At 31.2% G+C, this 16,428-nt stretch overlaps 1 protein-coding gene across 1 annotated transcript in view; it reads left to right on the forward strand.

Moving 5' to 3' along the window:
- Nucleotides 1-3,104: 3,104 nt before the first annotated feature.
- LOC118187050 (uncharacterized) overlaps nucleotides 3,105-16,428 on the forward strand; it is a 66,605-nt gene continuing 53,281 nt past the window's right edge. The window contains exon 1 of the mRNA XM_085814368.1: nucleotides 3,105-3,249. Within this exon, the coding sequence (XP_085670494.1) occupies nucleotides 3,240-3,249 (10 nt within the window). The 5' untranslated portion in view covers nucleotides 3,105-3,239. The remainder of the gene's footprint in view (nucleotides 3,250-16,428) is intronic.

Consider the following 16,428-nt stretch of genomic DNA (forward strand, 5'->3'; position numbering starts at 1 on the left):
GCAAATCACAAAGCCAAATCTTCTAAATATATTTATAGTGGAGGATTACTCTGAAAATTTTCATAATAATTTTATTACGCAAACATTAAAAAACTATTACTGTAAACCAAAGAATTTCAAGCTCAAAAATTATCAAATAGCATGTTCATCTTTTCATTACTTATTTTCCTTGAAAGTCTATGATTTACTAAAAAACTAATTTCTATGCAATTTACCTAGTAATTTCTAAATCTACATGAGAGAAATGACGAGAACTTTTGGGAAAGTAAAGTGAATTGTAATCTAAAAATAGACACGAAATGTGGTTGTAGTTGAGAAAGAAAATATGTAACACCGACGGTCGATAAATCAGACGATCAATAAGAATATCAGTAGGGAAGGTGTAACATTATTTCTCGTTTTTGATTGATTAAATATCTCACAATTCACTGTCGTGCGACTGCTGTTGCGAAGTCCAATGAAATTGATTTAACGATTTTTTGCAAGTAATTGCTTAATGTAGGATTGTAGCTTCAGAATTATATAACCGTAAATGTTGCGACAAACTTCTAGGGAGGCTAGGGAACACCATAAGGATTAAGAATTGCATAGGAACTTATGCCCGGAAATGTCAGGGATAAGTGGTAGCAGAGGTAGAAGACAGGAAAATAAACAAGAGTGACTAATTTGAAGCATTTATTGGGCATAAATACAAATGGTGTGCGGCAGCTTGAATGTTACAAAAGATGCTCGAAGTTTGCATCATCAGACTCCAAACATCCTGATACCGATGGGCCATTTATTGCCGGACATGTTCAAACACACCGGGAGTTTCTTTGATTGTAACAGCTGCACAGGCGAGTCTTGCCACGAGATCCATTTCAGACACAACAGGATCGTGATACACGACACTTTTGATGACTTCCCACAAAAAGAAATCAAGGTTCGATAAATCCGGTGAGCGTGGATGGCAAAGGGAACTGGTCCACGACGCCCAATCCATCGATGCGGGAATGATCTGTTCAAATGGCTACGAACACCCAGTCCAAAACGAGCAGGGATCCCATCATGTTGGAATGACATGTTGCGCCTCACATTTGGTGGAAAATCGTTCAAGCAAATCGGAAAGAACTTACACCAGAAAGATCAAATAATTCGCGGCATTCAAATGGTCCGGCGATGTCAGGCATGTTTAGCGTCTGATGATGCCAATTTCGAGCATCTGTTGTAACATTCAAGCTGTCGTACACTATTTGTATTCATGTCCAATAAGTGCTTCAAATTAATCACTCTTGCTTCTTTTCCCATCTTCTATGCCTTCTACCATTTACACCTGACATTTCCGGATATAGGTTCCTATGCAATTCTTAATCCTTATGACGTGCTCTGCCTCACCTAGAAATTTGTCGTAACATTTACGGTACACCCTGTATATATAAGTATAAATGTATTATAGACCTGATGAATGATATTGGCTTTCTCCTATGATTTATGCAGACACAACGCAATTTTTCAGCATAGTTTCTTTACATTTTACTTGCATTTTTTGTACTTATATATAATTTATTTTTTTGTAGATTGTTATTTATGAGGCTTATAACGTTTATTCTAATTGATTAATTTGTATATTCAAGTACCACTGCTAAAAATATGTCCATTTCGCTGACATCGAATTTTAAGACCATATGTAAATATTAATAAACACTACCCGATTTCATGAACTAGGTCACTAATCTTGCTTTAAGATTAGTGGTACTTTATAGTAAAGATTTTTAATTAATTTATGTTATTCAATCATTGAACTTTTTTGTAATCCACAAATTTATGTTGCTACAGTTTCTCATGGGCATGTTCCAAACTTTTTTCTTATTATTTATATACATTATCTTTACTTAATTTCATGATTTTTGTTAATCACAAATATTAATATTTGGAATTTAAGAATTTTCTTTAAAAATATTATCAGCACGTTTTTTAAATATTTTTTAACTGGATCGCTGATACAGATGTCGAATAAAAATTTTAATAATTCATAATTTTCTCCTTCCTTCCAGTATGCATTCGTGGTGTAACGGTAGCACACTCGGTGCGTATTTCAGAGGTCAAGGTTCGAGTCCCGGCGAGGACATTGCATATTTTTCACGTCTCCAGCATCAAAATTCCCAATGACTGGTGAACCTAAAAGGTGGTGGACGATAATTTGTCACTACTAGGATTTGGCGATTGTGTCTCCTCATCTCCAGTCGCCCTTTAAAAGGGGAGGTCAAAAATCCTAATGACTCGTCAAATTAATTGTGGTTAATACTTTGATTTAAAGTTTTTTATTATATTTTTTGAGTTACGAGCGTTAAAGAATTAATCTCTTTTTTAGTACAAAGGGGCTTTGTCCCTGAAGGACTATTGTTTTCGTTTTGCAATTTTGCGTTGGTTCACTATAAATGTCCGTTTCACTTTTCAAACTGGTGCCACCAAATGTTAGAGTCTTACATTATATTTGAAGAAATTAAATAAGGAAAAATCTGCATAAACGTATGTATATTTCTCGCATTGTGATAAAACAACGGTACATAGAACCATCGAATTTTTAATGACGTAATCCTCCTATGAATATGGGAAACCCAAATTTGAAATTTGGAATTTGTTTTATTATCGATTTCCTATTTTGTAAAACTTTAACGAATTTTTGATTATCAAACTCAAGGATTTTTAAGTGAGCAATGGCAACTTCGTACAGAAAAAGCATTTTTATCTCTAGCACGCGAGTCTCTGTATCGGAAATTCTAAAGGGATATGCTCACTTTAAAACTATTTTGTGATATTGCTGTTGAACTTAATTTTATGGTTTAAGTGCAAAGAACGTGATACTTAATAAATAAATGTAACACACAAAATGTTAAAAAAAGGCCCCTTTGGACGTAATTTAAAATCTGAAACCTTTCAGGTTATTTTTAAATACTAGCGAATTATTTTAACATTTTAATTATACTCGCTTTCTAATACAAAGAGGCAATGCGAGATAAGCATTTTGAAAGCGAAAACTTTCATCGGAAGAACAGGATGAAGTAATAATGCGGACTCTGATAATAACTGCAGATTTATGAAAGGACCTCCTCAAGAAGACATCCGCACATTTCTTGCAGTGTTGGCAATAAGATAAAAAAGAAATTTCATCAGTGACCTCAAACGCTTAGTAGAAGTATTTTTTCCCTGTCGAATTCAGGAGTTAGAGAAGCGCTGACACTCGTGAATTGAACAAGATAATGATTTCTGGTAAAAAATGATAAAATATTTTTAAGACCATTCGCATATATTTTAATAATGAAAGATAGTAAGCCTACTCGAGTTTTCCTCATATCTTGGCAGAACAAAGAAATGTCTTTTTTTTGGGGGGGGGAGGTGGATACGAACAAACTTAGCGGAGAGGAATAATATTACCTAATATTTCAAAAAATTAAAATTTCTATGTGTATTTTTCAAATTTTATTTTCGGTAAATTTGTTAAAATGCTATTTTATTTTATCTTAGCTTGGAATTCGGGTCTTTTTTATTTTCTATTTATTTCAATGTCTAATGCTATTTGTTCAAAGTATAGCTAAATGTAAAAATAATAGGTATCTTTTTTAATCTCTTGTTTCCTCCTCCCCTTTTTTTGGCTAGAGACAGTGGTTAAGTGTTGTTACAGAAAAATGTAAATATGTCTTGAAAATCTGCGAAATTTTCCTTTTTATTTTATGGAAATTTTATAGTTATAAATTTGGGTATATAAATTCTAATACCGTTAGGGAATTGTATGTATTTGCTATGCCCTTATGTGAATAGTATTTTGTAATGTTTTCAGTATGAAATTTTATTTACTTGACCGTTTACATCTGACAGAACAGAAGATGTCTGTAGATGACGGATGGCTTCCCGAGAAATTTCTAGGTAAACTGGCAACAACAGGCTGTACAGACTGCATTAATACGATTTTTGTATTCTTTAAGAGATTGTTAAAGAGTTTGTTTATGAGACTTTTGGCTCTATTCAATTTAACATTTTTGTATTCCTCGTAGAGTAAACGTTCTTAATAATAAACGTTCTTAATAATTTAATAATAAAACCCTTAGATATAATGCTTTAGTTAAATATAAAATATTCTGTATATTTATTTATATGTAGAATTCATGGAGGTATGCCAACAAAATAACTGGTTTATGCCATTTTTAAGGCTTATTAACAAGCACGTTTAAGACTCCTGGAGTAAATTCAAGGAAAACAAAAAACAAAAACAAAAAAAAAGGGGGGGAGGGAATTAAAAAAAGTCTGATGTAGCCGCCACATGACTTTTTTGTATGACCTATTAAATTATGCACATTTTTTGCTGCATTTCATTTAAACTTATTCTCCCGAATTTCATTAAGGTATATATTTCTCATTTAAGCAATTCAATTCTCACTTTGGGGAAGAAAAAAATACATAAAAACTCAAAACATCTTCGTTAAAAACTTTAAAATACAAAAAAAAACCTACAAACATATAAAGTTAAAAACCGTTAAAAAAATTTTTACAATTAAAATTTGAGTTTAAATTAATTGAAATTAGACAGAAAGATAGATTTTTCTTTGCACAAAACTTTTGACCCCACACAGTAAAAAGAAACTGAAGTTGGTGCAGAAACTGACTTAATTCACTATGCTACTAAGTTTCAAATCTAAACAAATGGTGGCTGGTTATGCTTAGTGGAACTTAAACAACTTTTAAATTGTTGATAATATCCACAACTATTGCATGCAGATTAACCAAAGTCACAAAACCTTAATCGGAAGATAATAACAATATAATTCAATCACTTTTAAAGCAAAAAATGCATAATTTACCAGCATATGAGAATATAAAACTTAGCTCACCGAGCAGGGTTACAGAGTGGGTATATATATATATTTGTAATAATAAAATTCCATAGTCAAGAATACACTTAAAATTCTAACTGTATGTTCTTTTCATTTTTAATGGCGACGTTCTCTTATTTGAAAGTACGTGGAATTAAATCCACAGCCCCGTAGTCAAGTTTTTTTTCCCCCCGCCTTTTCTACACGTACAGTTTTAGAATGTTCTGGAGATATTTAAAGCGAACTGGATTGGCTGACGAGGCTGACGTCATTTCTTGGAAGCTCCGCCTTTCCAGAGGCTATAAAAAGCCTCGCAAAAGAATATCGGGGCTTTCTCTTAAATGTCACGATGCAGTAAACTTCATACAAAAAGTTATTAGTAATTCTTTTTATTTATTCCAGATATCTGATTTTTGTAACTGCTATTTCTCCTGAATAATAATAAATGGATCCTGTTTTTTAAACTTATCGTCTGATAATTTAAGCCACGACTACATTTATGATTCTTCAGCATTCTATTTGTTCCGGACAAAAGCTGATACATCATATATATATATATATATATATACAGAACCTTGCCTTCATATTTTTTCACCTGAGTCAAAGCGGTAAATGTGCGCCCAAGTATACAATACAAAGTTATTTATTTGCATATTTGGGGGGGAGGAAGAACAAATAAATAATACTAAATGATGTTTGAAAAGATAGCATTATACAAACATGAGCAATATATATATATATATATATATATATATAATAATTTATTTCCTAAACAGTATTGATTAATTGATTATATTATCTCCTAAGTTTAATTAAAGTAGAATTATTTTAAAAGTGTGCATCCATACTGGTAAGTTATATTTTGAAAGATGTTTTGAAGTAATTTGAAAGCAAAATGTTAATAATGTTTTAACGGGGACTGGAGTTAAATCATCACGAAGAATAATATTACAATTGTAAAAGTAAAAATTAAAACATGTAATTATTGTCATTGATCGGAAATTAGTTGACTTTTCAAGGGGAACAAACCAACTCCCGTTCAATGATCAATAATTGATAAAAATACGTAAATATGAAAGTGTTTCGTCTTTACTCGAGTTATAAGTTAAAGCCAAACCGGCAATTCTAGTCAGGCCAAATATTTCCGCGAATAGTTGTTACTCAAAGAACTTATTCTCATGAAGCATTTTAGTCAATTCAATTCGGAGTAAAAATCAATTACTGTAGAGAAATCCTGTAAAACTCGAGTAATCGTCCCCGACACTATCATCTTTATGTATTTGAGTACTATATTATTTGTAGAAATTAAACATTGGAAATTGTCATTATGAAATCGAAATCAAAGTAAAGTTGAAATAAACATAGAAGATTATAAAAAAGATAAATAATGCAAACTTTGTAAAAATAAATCAAAGAGAACATAAAAATAATATAAAAATAAAATAGAAAATAATATAAATAAGATCAGTGAATGTACATGAAGATATAAAGGCCAGAAAGGTATTAAGTAACTTACATTCTTTCTAGTGGGGGAGTTGGCAATGTGTTCTCTTCGTGTCTGACTCAGAAGTGTAGGGTGTCCGAAAATTCTTAGCGGCAGTAGGGGCTTTGAATTATATCAGTCGGTAAGACTTGGGTGAAGAAATTTATGGTAGTGGGTGGGACTTGGAATTCTTGAGGGATGTATTTTGTGGAGTTCTTATCTGAGAGAGACCGTCTGTTAAGATTTTTTTAAAAATACTAGTGAATGGAAATTAATTAATTTCTGGCTAATTGTCGTGTCGCAATGATTAAGAATTTAAGAAAGGAAAAAGGCATTTTCGCTGTCCAAGAGCTAGTAGACAGTCTAAAGGCAGGAAATAGGCCCATTTTTTTAGTAACAGTATAGTAACAGTATATGTCTGAAGACAATTAGCTTTTTACAATATATACAATTGAGTAATTACACTATATACAAATCTTTCAACTGACAGTCATCCAACTTATACGGCCTTCTCAGGTTTAGGAATAAATTATCATATCCCTATCAGTTAAATGATTTAGAGTGAGTATTTAACGCCTGCTCTTTTAAGGCAATGGTTGATAAATTGAAAGGGAATTAGATTATTTTTGAGAATTTTGATAAGGATCAAAATTTAGCGTTGTAAATCTATTGTATCTGTGCATGTAGTTTTAATTCGTTGTATTTGATTAATTATAGTATTGTTAATTACTTTTTTGGATACGTTGGAGTTCCAATTTATTAATTTGTTAGTATTGAAATTGAAGTTTCTTGTTTTGTCAAAAAGTAAAATTTTTTTGTAGTTAATGATTTGAAGATCTAGAAAGTCTATGCTATTTTGTGAATTATTAGTTTTATTAAGTTTAAGACAATTCGGATAAATGTCGGAGTTTTCAATTTTACCAAAATTATTAATTGTAATAAGGTCATCAATAAATCTGTAGGTGTGTTTGTAGTAATTTAACTCTTGTGGTTGTAGATTTTTTTGGAAGTTAAATTCTTTGACAAATAAAAAGATATTACAGATCGAGGTGCTGGAATGTAAGCCCATTGGCAATCCTCTGACTTGTTTAAAAAGTTGATTTTGAAACTTGATGTAGTTATGAAAAAGTGTGCATTTTAGGTAGGTTTTCCATTTGTCAAGAGTCATGATATTGAGTATATTAGGGAAAAGTTTTGGTAGATCAAGTAGGCTGGTATAGATTTCTTCTAGAGGAAGTGAGGTATATAAGTTTTCAAAATCATAGCAGTTAATGTTTTGGATGTTAATGGTATGAATGGTATTAATGACAGGAGTGTTATTATGAATGATCCAGCAATAGTTATGATTAGTGTTACAATCATTGAAAATAAATTTACAGATTTTATTAAGTTGAATTGAAAAATAATAGTCTATATTTTTCTTGTAATTATTAGTTCCATTAGCTATAAATCTAAATTTTAATGGTGTTTTATGGAATTTGGGAATCGCATAAAGATTAGTAAATCTGTTGTAGTTTGCATTGAAAGTAATATTGAGTTTCTTATGAAAAGTTTTAATCCTGTTTATTACAGATGTTTCTGTAAGGTTGGCTGATTGATAAGTAGTTGCGTTGAGAAGTTCTTTATGAATAATCTCGGTGTAGAATTGTTTTCATATAATGCTAAAGTTATTAGTTGCTTTATCTATTTTTGTAATAGTAAAAAGCTGTTTTAATTTACTAATATCAGATGTAAGTTGCGACCAGTTCAGTGTACTTTTAAATTTGAGGTGACTGATTTCTGTGGATATGCGTTGAAGAATTTTAGCTTTCCATTTTAAGAAGGTATCTATGGGAAAATTCAGTTGATAGCTTGCTTTAACTATAAATTCGTTGATGTTGTTTTCGAAAGTCTTGTAACAGTAATTTGTAGTCATGTTTCTGACTGGTCTAAATTTTGTACCATAACTCATTAGTGTTTTTAGTTGATGGTTTTGTATGATATTCAGGTTGCCAGTAATTACGTGCTGGTGATGAGAATCTACGTAATTGCTGTAAATTGGTGTCTTACAATGTCATTCTGCAGTTTCATCTATTTCATGGTGGTTAGTAAGCAAGTTGCTTAAGGTCCTTTGATATTTAAATGCAATCATTGGTATAGTGTCAACTGCGGGGAAGTAATCTTTACAATCTCTGATGATTCTTGAGAAATGAATATTGTCAAACTGCGGATGCAGAAAATTGACTTTAAAATAAATTTTGCGTTGAGTGAGACTATTAGAGAGTCTGAAAAGACTAAAATCAAGAATCATGTCTTTAATGATTTGTATGTCGTCGTAGCTTTCTTGAATGAATTTTTTTAGTTTGATAAGGAATTTATTAGTACAGGAGTGTAACCAGTTGAGAAGTTTCTTGGGAAAGCAGTCTGAGTCAAAAAAACATTTCAATTGTTTTTTCAATGCAAGTGTATCCAAAGTGGATAAAAATCTCGCATTATTTTTTATTTTGCTTCCTCTTTTTCCTCTCTGCGTTTTGATGCTGTAGAGTTTAAATTGGCTGAAAATAGACTTCTTAGAAGTATCTCTATGACTATGTATATAAGTGTTAAGTCCATATGGATAAAGTGAACGTTGTTTTAGTATATAGAGAGATTCCTGAAAAATTCGTGTTTTGTGATTGGGTATTATATCTAGTATCTGAAGTTGAATAGAGTTGAAGTCATGGTGTTTAAAGTGTTCTAATTCTGCTGTATTAAGTTGTGATGGTGTACTTATTTTAATGTTATTTTTTTGTGCGTTGTATTTTTTGATTTGAGCTCTATGGTTATTGATTCGAAAGTTAAGATTGTTTTTAGTCTGTCCTATATATTTAATATGTCAAGTACCGCATGTAATCATGTAAATACAGTTAAATGTTTTTCATAGAAATTGTTTTTTGGGTTTACCTGTAGCAGGCATGGCGTTAAATTTTCAAGTTTGTCATCTAATGGAATGACATTTAGTGATTTCAATATGAGTTAAACTAGCAAGATATAAAAGTAAGGAGGCTGCTAACCTTCAATACAGTAAAGTTTTTGTATAAGAACTTTAAAACTTAAAAAGGTTGGAGATAATATATAAAGTGGGTACATTAGGTAAGAGATAAATAGCGCTAATAGCTGCTATTTAGCATATCAAATGTTGTATGAACTTAAATCCATTTAGTGCGAATACAAGTTATTATTACTTGCGCAATTGCTGCAAAGTTAGTTAATAATAATTTATTTCCTAAACAGTATTGATTAATTGATTATATTATCTCCTAAGTTTAATTAAAGTAGAATTATTTTAAAAGTGTGCATCCATACTGGTAAGTTATATTTTGAAAGATGTTTTGAAGTAATTTGAAAGCAAAATGTTAATAATGTTTTAACGGGGACTGGAGTTAAATCATCACGAAGAATAATATTACAATTGTAAAAGTAAAAATTAAAACATGTAATTATTGTCATTGATCGGAAATTAGTTGACTTTTCAAGGGGAACAAACCAACTCCCGTTCAATGATCAATAATTGATAAAAATACGTAAATATGAAAGTGTTTCGTCTTTACTCGAGTTATAAGTTAAAGCCAAACCGGCAATTCTAGTCAGGCCAAATATTTCCGCGAATAGTTGTTACTCAAAGAACTTATTCTCATGAAGCATTTTAGTCAATTCAATTCGGAGTAAAAATCAATTACTGTAGAGAAATCCTGTAAAACTCGAGTAATCGTCCCCGACACTATCATCTTTATGTATTTGAGTACTATATTATTTGTAGAAATTAAACATTGGAAATTGTCATTATGAAATCGAAATCAAAGTAAAGTTGAAATAAACATAGAAGATTATAAAAAAGATAAATAATGCAAACTTTGTAAAAATAAATCAAAGAGAACATAAAAATAATATAAAAATAAAATAGAAAATAATATAAATAAGATCAGTGAATGTACATGAAGATATAAAGGCCAGAAAGGTATTAAGTAACTTACATTCTTTCTAGTGGGGGAGTTGGCAATGTGTTCTCTTCGTGTCTGACTCAGAAGTGTAGGGTGTCCGAAAATTCTTAGCGGCAGTAGGGGCTTTGAATTATATCAGTCGGTAAGACTTGGGTGAAGAAATTTATGGTAGTGGGTGGGACTTGGAATTCTTGAGGGATGTATTTTGTGGAGTTCTTATCTGAGAGAGACCGTCTGTTAAGATTTTTTTAAAAATACTAGTGAATGGAAATTAATTAATTTCTGGCTAATTGTCGTGTCGCAATGATTAAGAATTTAAGAAAGGAAAAAGGCATTTTCGCTGTCCAAGAGCTAGTAGACAGTCTAAAGGCAGGAAATAGGCCCATTTTTTTAGTAACAGTATAGTAACAGTATATGTCTGAAGACAATTAGCTTTTTACAATATATACAATTGAGTAATTACACTATATACAAATCTTTCAACTGACAGTCATCCAACTTATACGGCCTTCTCAGGTTTAGGAATAAATTATCATATCCCTATCAGTTAAATGATTTAGAGTGAGTATTTAACGCCTGCTCTTTTAAGGCAATGGTTGATAAATTGAAAGGGAATTAGATTATTTTTGAGAATTTTGATAAGGATCAAAATTTCGCGTTGTAAATCTATTGTATCTGTGCATGTAGTTTTAATTCGTTGTATTTGATTAATTATAGTATTGTTAATTACTTTTTTGGATATGTTGGAGTTCCAATTTATTAATTTGTTAGTATTGAAATTGAAGTTTCTTGTTTTGTCAAAAAGTAAAATTTTTTTGTAGTTAATGATTTGAAGATCTAGAAAGTCTATGCTATTTTGTGAATTATTAGTTTTATTAAGTTTAAGACAATTTAAGTTTAATTAAAGTAGAATTATTTTAAAAGTGTGCATCCATACTGGTAAGTTATATTTTGAAAGATGGTTTGAAGTAATTTGAAAGCAAAATGTTAATAATGTTTTAACGGGGACTGAAGTATATATATATATATGCATTATTGAGTATGTATACATATAATCATAATTAAAGAAAAGAGAACAAACTAAAAAATACTTTTATTAACTATAGTTATATAAATTTTATACTCATATACTATTTCAAGTGAAAATAGAAAATACAGTAACTCTTACAGTAATATTTAATTATAACTTTGCATATTCCACAAAGTGAAACATATACAATGATTAACTATTTTGAAATGATATAATGATTAACTATTTTGAAATGGAAAACATTAAAAATATCCTTTTTGAAAAATGGCAAATAATATTAAGTAGTATAAATAAAACATCTGCTCGAAAATGTATGGCATAAAACTTTTATAGTTTAATATTTCTTGCTTCTAAAGAAGCAAAATTATCAATAATTTTTTCAAAATCTATTTGATTACTTAACTCATGTTCTGTAAAGAGAATGGCCATGTTTGAAATTTTTTCTTGGCCTAGTGAAGATCCCATATAATTCTTTATTATTTTAAGTTTGCTAAAGCTTCTTTCGCCACTAGCTACAGTAACTGGCAACGTTAAAAAAATTCTTAACGCTGGTTCCAAATTCGGATAGGACCGAACTAAATTATAATTGTGAATTATTTTTAAAAGTTCTAAGCTTGTAGCTGCTTTTGTGTCCGGAATTATTGAAATAGCATGGTTTTTAAAACTAGATATTTCTGACTGAATTTCTTCAGCGTTCTTATCATTCGGATATTTAAGTGCTAAGTTATAAGCTGCTGCCTTTCAATTACTTAAATCTAATAATATTAATTGTTCACCAGTTAGAAACTGAAAATCGGAAGAGATTTCATTTAACTTTTCGTATCGCCATTTCAATTGTGAAATTAAAACTTCACTTCTTTAATTTCTATAAAAATACATTTTTCTGAAAAACTACAATTTATATCAATTGATTCCTCACAATTTGATTTATTAACTTTTCGTTTTCGTTTCTCTTCAAATTCTGATAATATATTCATCTTTTAAAGCTGAAGTTTTACATTTTTCAAAAAAGCATTGAGAAATATTTTCTCTCATTTCCTGTAATGAAAGACATAGTCCCTCCCACTAAGCGTGCGGCTTTATTGCAGTATTAAATTCCACGCAGATAACAAACATAAAAATTTAAAATTGGTTTGTTTCAAAATGTTGTTATTTTCAGCCCATTGCAAAAATTTGTGATTTAATACTATATCTTTCAATAATCTATTTACTTCTGTTATTTGCAGATCGAATTTTTTAACAGCATTTGCTCTTGATGACCATCGTGTATCCGTATGACTTTTTAATGTTGTTTTCAAAACGGACATAAGAGCATCCCATCTACTCGTCGAAGATATAAAAAAATTATAAATCCTTTGTACAGTGCCAAAAAATATTAACATACTTGAATTTGTTGAAGCGGCATTTTTGCATACTAAATTTAAACTATGAGCCGAACAAGAAATATATGTAGTTTGATCATTTCTTTGGCAAATAATGTCTTGCACGCCTTTGTGCAATCCAGCCATATTAGTCCCGTTATCATAACCTTGTCCTCGAACATTTTGAATGCCAAGGCCGTCCTTTTCTAACTTATAAATAATTTCATTTGCTAAACCACTACCAGTTTTTTCTTTTGTTTCTATAAAATCTATAAAGCTGTCTTCAGTAAATATAGACGCCCACCAGCGGCCGAGCGGTAAAGTCGCTGAACACTGGTAGTTCGGTCCGAGGTTCGAATCCCGCGAACGGGCTGGCTGCATGGGTGGTTTCGTGTTTTTCCCCGTGTGTAACGTGTATACGAGTCAGTTTCCCTTAGAAACTCCTCCACGAAGGCATCCCTCCCCTTAGGCAGATAGCCCTCGAGGCTTTGCCGTAATTAAGTAACTTAACCTAACCTAACCTAATCAATAAATATAGATTCGGCTTTTTATGTACACGTATCTAATAATCTGACACAGTTGCTCATGATGCGAAACATAAGTTGTACAATCAAATATCAAAGAAAAATATCTCGCTTTTTTGGTTGTAGAACGAATTTCAAATTGAACATGATTACCTAAGAGTAATATAAATTCATCTTGTACTTTATTAGACAGATAAGAAACGGATCCCTTTCAGTGATTAGCTATATGATAGGCACTATTTCTATCATAATGACTTACGCAAAGTGTAATTAGTTCCTTAAAGCTATTTTCAATAAAAAATTTTAATGCTAGAAAATATTATATACACTGTGAAAGTTCATGTCTTTCGAGAATAAATGAATGCTATTAGTTTTCCTCTTTCTTATTTTGACTGGATTGTTTATAACACAAAATGCTTTTAATATTCACTGATGTATGCCGAAATTAAAATTTAAAATCATAAGTTTTAAAAATAAATTTCTGAATTTTTGATCGAATAACTAATTTATCTCCTCTTCTATTTGTTTACATGAAGCAAGTGCCTCACTTACCACACTCGTCCCAGCCCTATATATAAACATTTATATACTTTTGGTATGGCCGATTGCTACCCAAACGGGAGGTGCAGAAAATTTCAACGTTCTGAGGCTACTCGTTTTTGAGTGATGCGAGATAAATACATAGGTACACACGTATGTAAAGACATCACAATACATTTATGCAGATTCTTCATTATTTAATTTCTTCAAATATAATACAGGTCCATAATATTTGGTGGCAACGATTTCAAAAGTGATACAGCCTTTTAAAGTTTTCAATGCAAAATCACAAAACAATAGTCCTTGAGGGACAAAGCCCCTTTGGATTAATAACTATAATAAAATCATTTTTAGCACTGCAAGTGCAAAATTATACATGTAATAATAAATAATAAAAGAAATTTACTTTGTTGTTGCAATGCTTAGTTTCTCTAGATTGGCAACAAATCCACTATTCTGCTAAGTTTCATATGTAAACAAATATGGTCGCTATGGAAAAATAATTAGGAGTAGCCGCACTTAAATAACTTTTAAATTTTTAATAACAAATATTTCATACAGATTTACTAAAGGCATAAAAACCTTAACAGGTAGATAAGAACAACATGATTCAATCATTTTTTAAGCAAAAAATTGCACAAGTTGCAAACATATAAGAATAAAGAAACTGAGATCACTGAGCCGAGTAGATATATATATATATATACATATATGGTGGATATATATATACATATATTTATATACGTTTTGGTGCGGCCGGTTTGCAACCAAAATATTAGGTGCACATATACATGTTATAGCCGTGCTATATACAAAATTTCAATGTTCTGAGGCTCTTGTTTTTGGGTTATGCGAGGTACATACATACGTACGTAAGTACGCACAGACGCCACGAAAATTTCTCTTCAGAACTCATTTTAAATCAATTTTATAGTTTTTTGGGGGGGCGGGAGTCCTTTATTCTGTCCTTACGTACAGATGTCATGCAAACACATCGTTAAATTGCATTTGATAGCGGTCATAATGGATATTTTCGTTGAAATATGATACTCGAAATTTTTCGCGATTACAATACCTCCTTTTTCATCTCCAGCGCGCGAGACTGTGTATTGGAAATTCTAAAGATATGTTGTTTTGTTGTTTTCAAATATTTTGTGATATTGCAGTTGAATTGAATTTTATGTGTTTTAAGTGCGGAGAACATGATATCTTATAAATAAAGGTAATACGCAAAACGTTAAAAAGACATACTTTTAAGCGTAATATAAAATAGCTTTAGGTGATTTTTTTTTTTTTTTTTTTTTTTTTTTTTTTAAGTATGCACGTTGTGTTGCAACTGTGCATAGGCATTTATGATCTGAAAGGCGTGTTGGGAAACAAGTTCCGTATAACCTCATTCTCCCAATCCAGCAGTCTACTGAGAAATGATATTATTCTTTGCTGCAGCTTTTCGATGTCAGCAAAGTGCTTTGGAACCCCGAAATTGACTAAGTTCATTAATTTTATGAAAAGATGGTAATAGCTGTGAAGATGTGGATACAGTAGTCCGTGTACTCTAAAACCTCTCGTCGGAAGTTTTGAAGCAGCCGTTGCATGGATAAGGTGACATAAGTGGCGATAAATGATCTGTAGTATAATTGCAAACTTGAGTTGGTGGAATAAGCAAAAATGGTAACATATCAAGTACAAAATAAAGCATGAGAAAACAGGAGGAGAAAGATAAGAAACAAAAGGAACCTAGCGTCTATTTCAGAGCAAATGGTAGTATAAGGATAAAGAGCAAAGTCTGAGGTAACAAGTTCGTATGTGAAGTTAACAACGTAATTGTTTTCTTTTTCATTTTCAAAAGTGATTTTATTCTTCGTTTCAAGTTGTACTTTTGTCGAAGAAATTTTATTCAATTTCCGAATATGCTCTATTTTTAGATTCTTGTGGATCAACTCGTTGCTAGCGAACCATGGATTATTGTGATTTTCCTTAGAAATATGCTTTGAAATACTCGCAGCTTATACATGCCATTTGCAGGAGGCAGGCCCCAAGCCAACAAAATATTGGCGGGATATTTTTAGTGCATATTCTGCTTTTACGAATAAAGAGGAGAGGAACTTTCAAGTGACGTTTTTATCCTGGGGGAGATTCCTATTGCTTTTCCAAATACATTGGAAATATGCGTGTTTCTGTTATTGAGGGGAATATCTAGATACTAATTCGCTTTGATAATAACTGGAATGTTTTCTCCGAACAAATGTAAGACCTCACTTACTATTTTTCTTTTACGAGTAAAAGCTTACTCAGATATGGAAGCATTGATACAGGTCCTTCCTTTAGTACATCAGTATTTAGTTCTTCCATCAGGTTTTGAAGTCTACCAACAGCAGGGTTGAGAGGCTTAGAAAAAACTGCTCTCCTTTCGCTTATATCAACAAAGACAATTTACGTCATCGTTAAACACTGGAAATCCTTTCTTCGATTAAATAGAAAGGGGGATCTAGTATTATCCTTGAGGGACACAGTAATTTTCGTAGACCCAGAATAATTTCTTTCCTACCTGATATGGTGGCCTTACTGTTATCATGAGTATGAGCTTCCTGTTGATGCTGTAGTAGATTAATTTATAGATACGGTCAAGCTCATTGCTGATACTTTGAGTTGTATTACATGGTAATTGCTTTATTCAATGGAAT

This window comes from Stegodyphus dumicola, chromosome 1 (genome assembly GCF_044657685.1).
Source record: "Stegodyphus dumicola isolate Sdum_Otavi_A_Nest chromosome 1, ASM4465768v1".
In the NCBI taxonomy this organism is placed as follows: Eukaryota; Metazoa; Arthropoda; class Arachnida; order Araneae; family Eresidae; genus Stegodyphus; species Stegodyphus dumicola.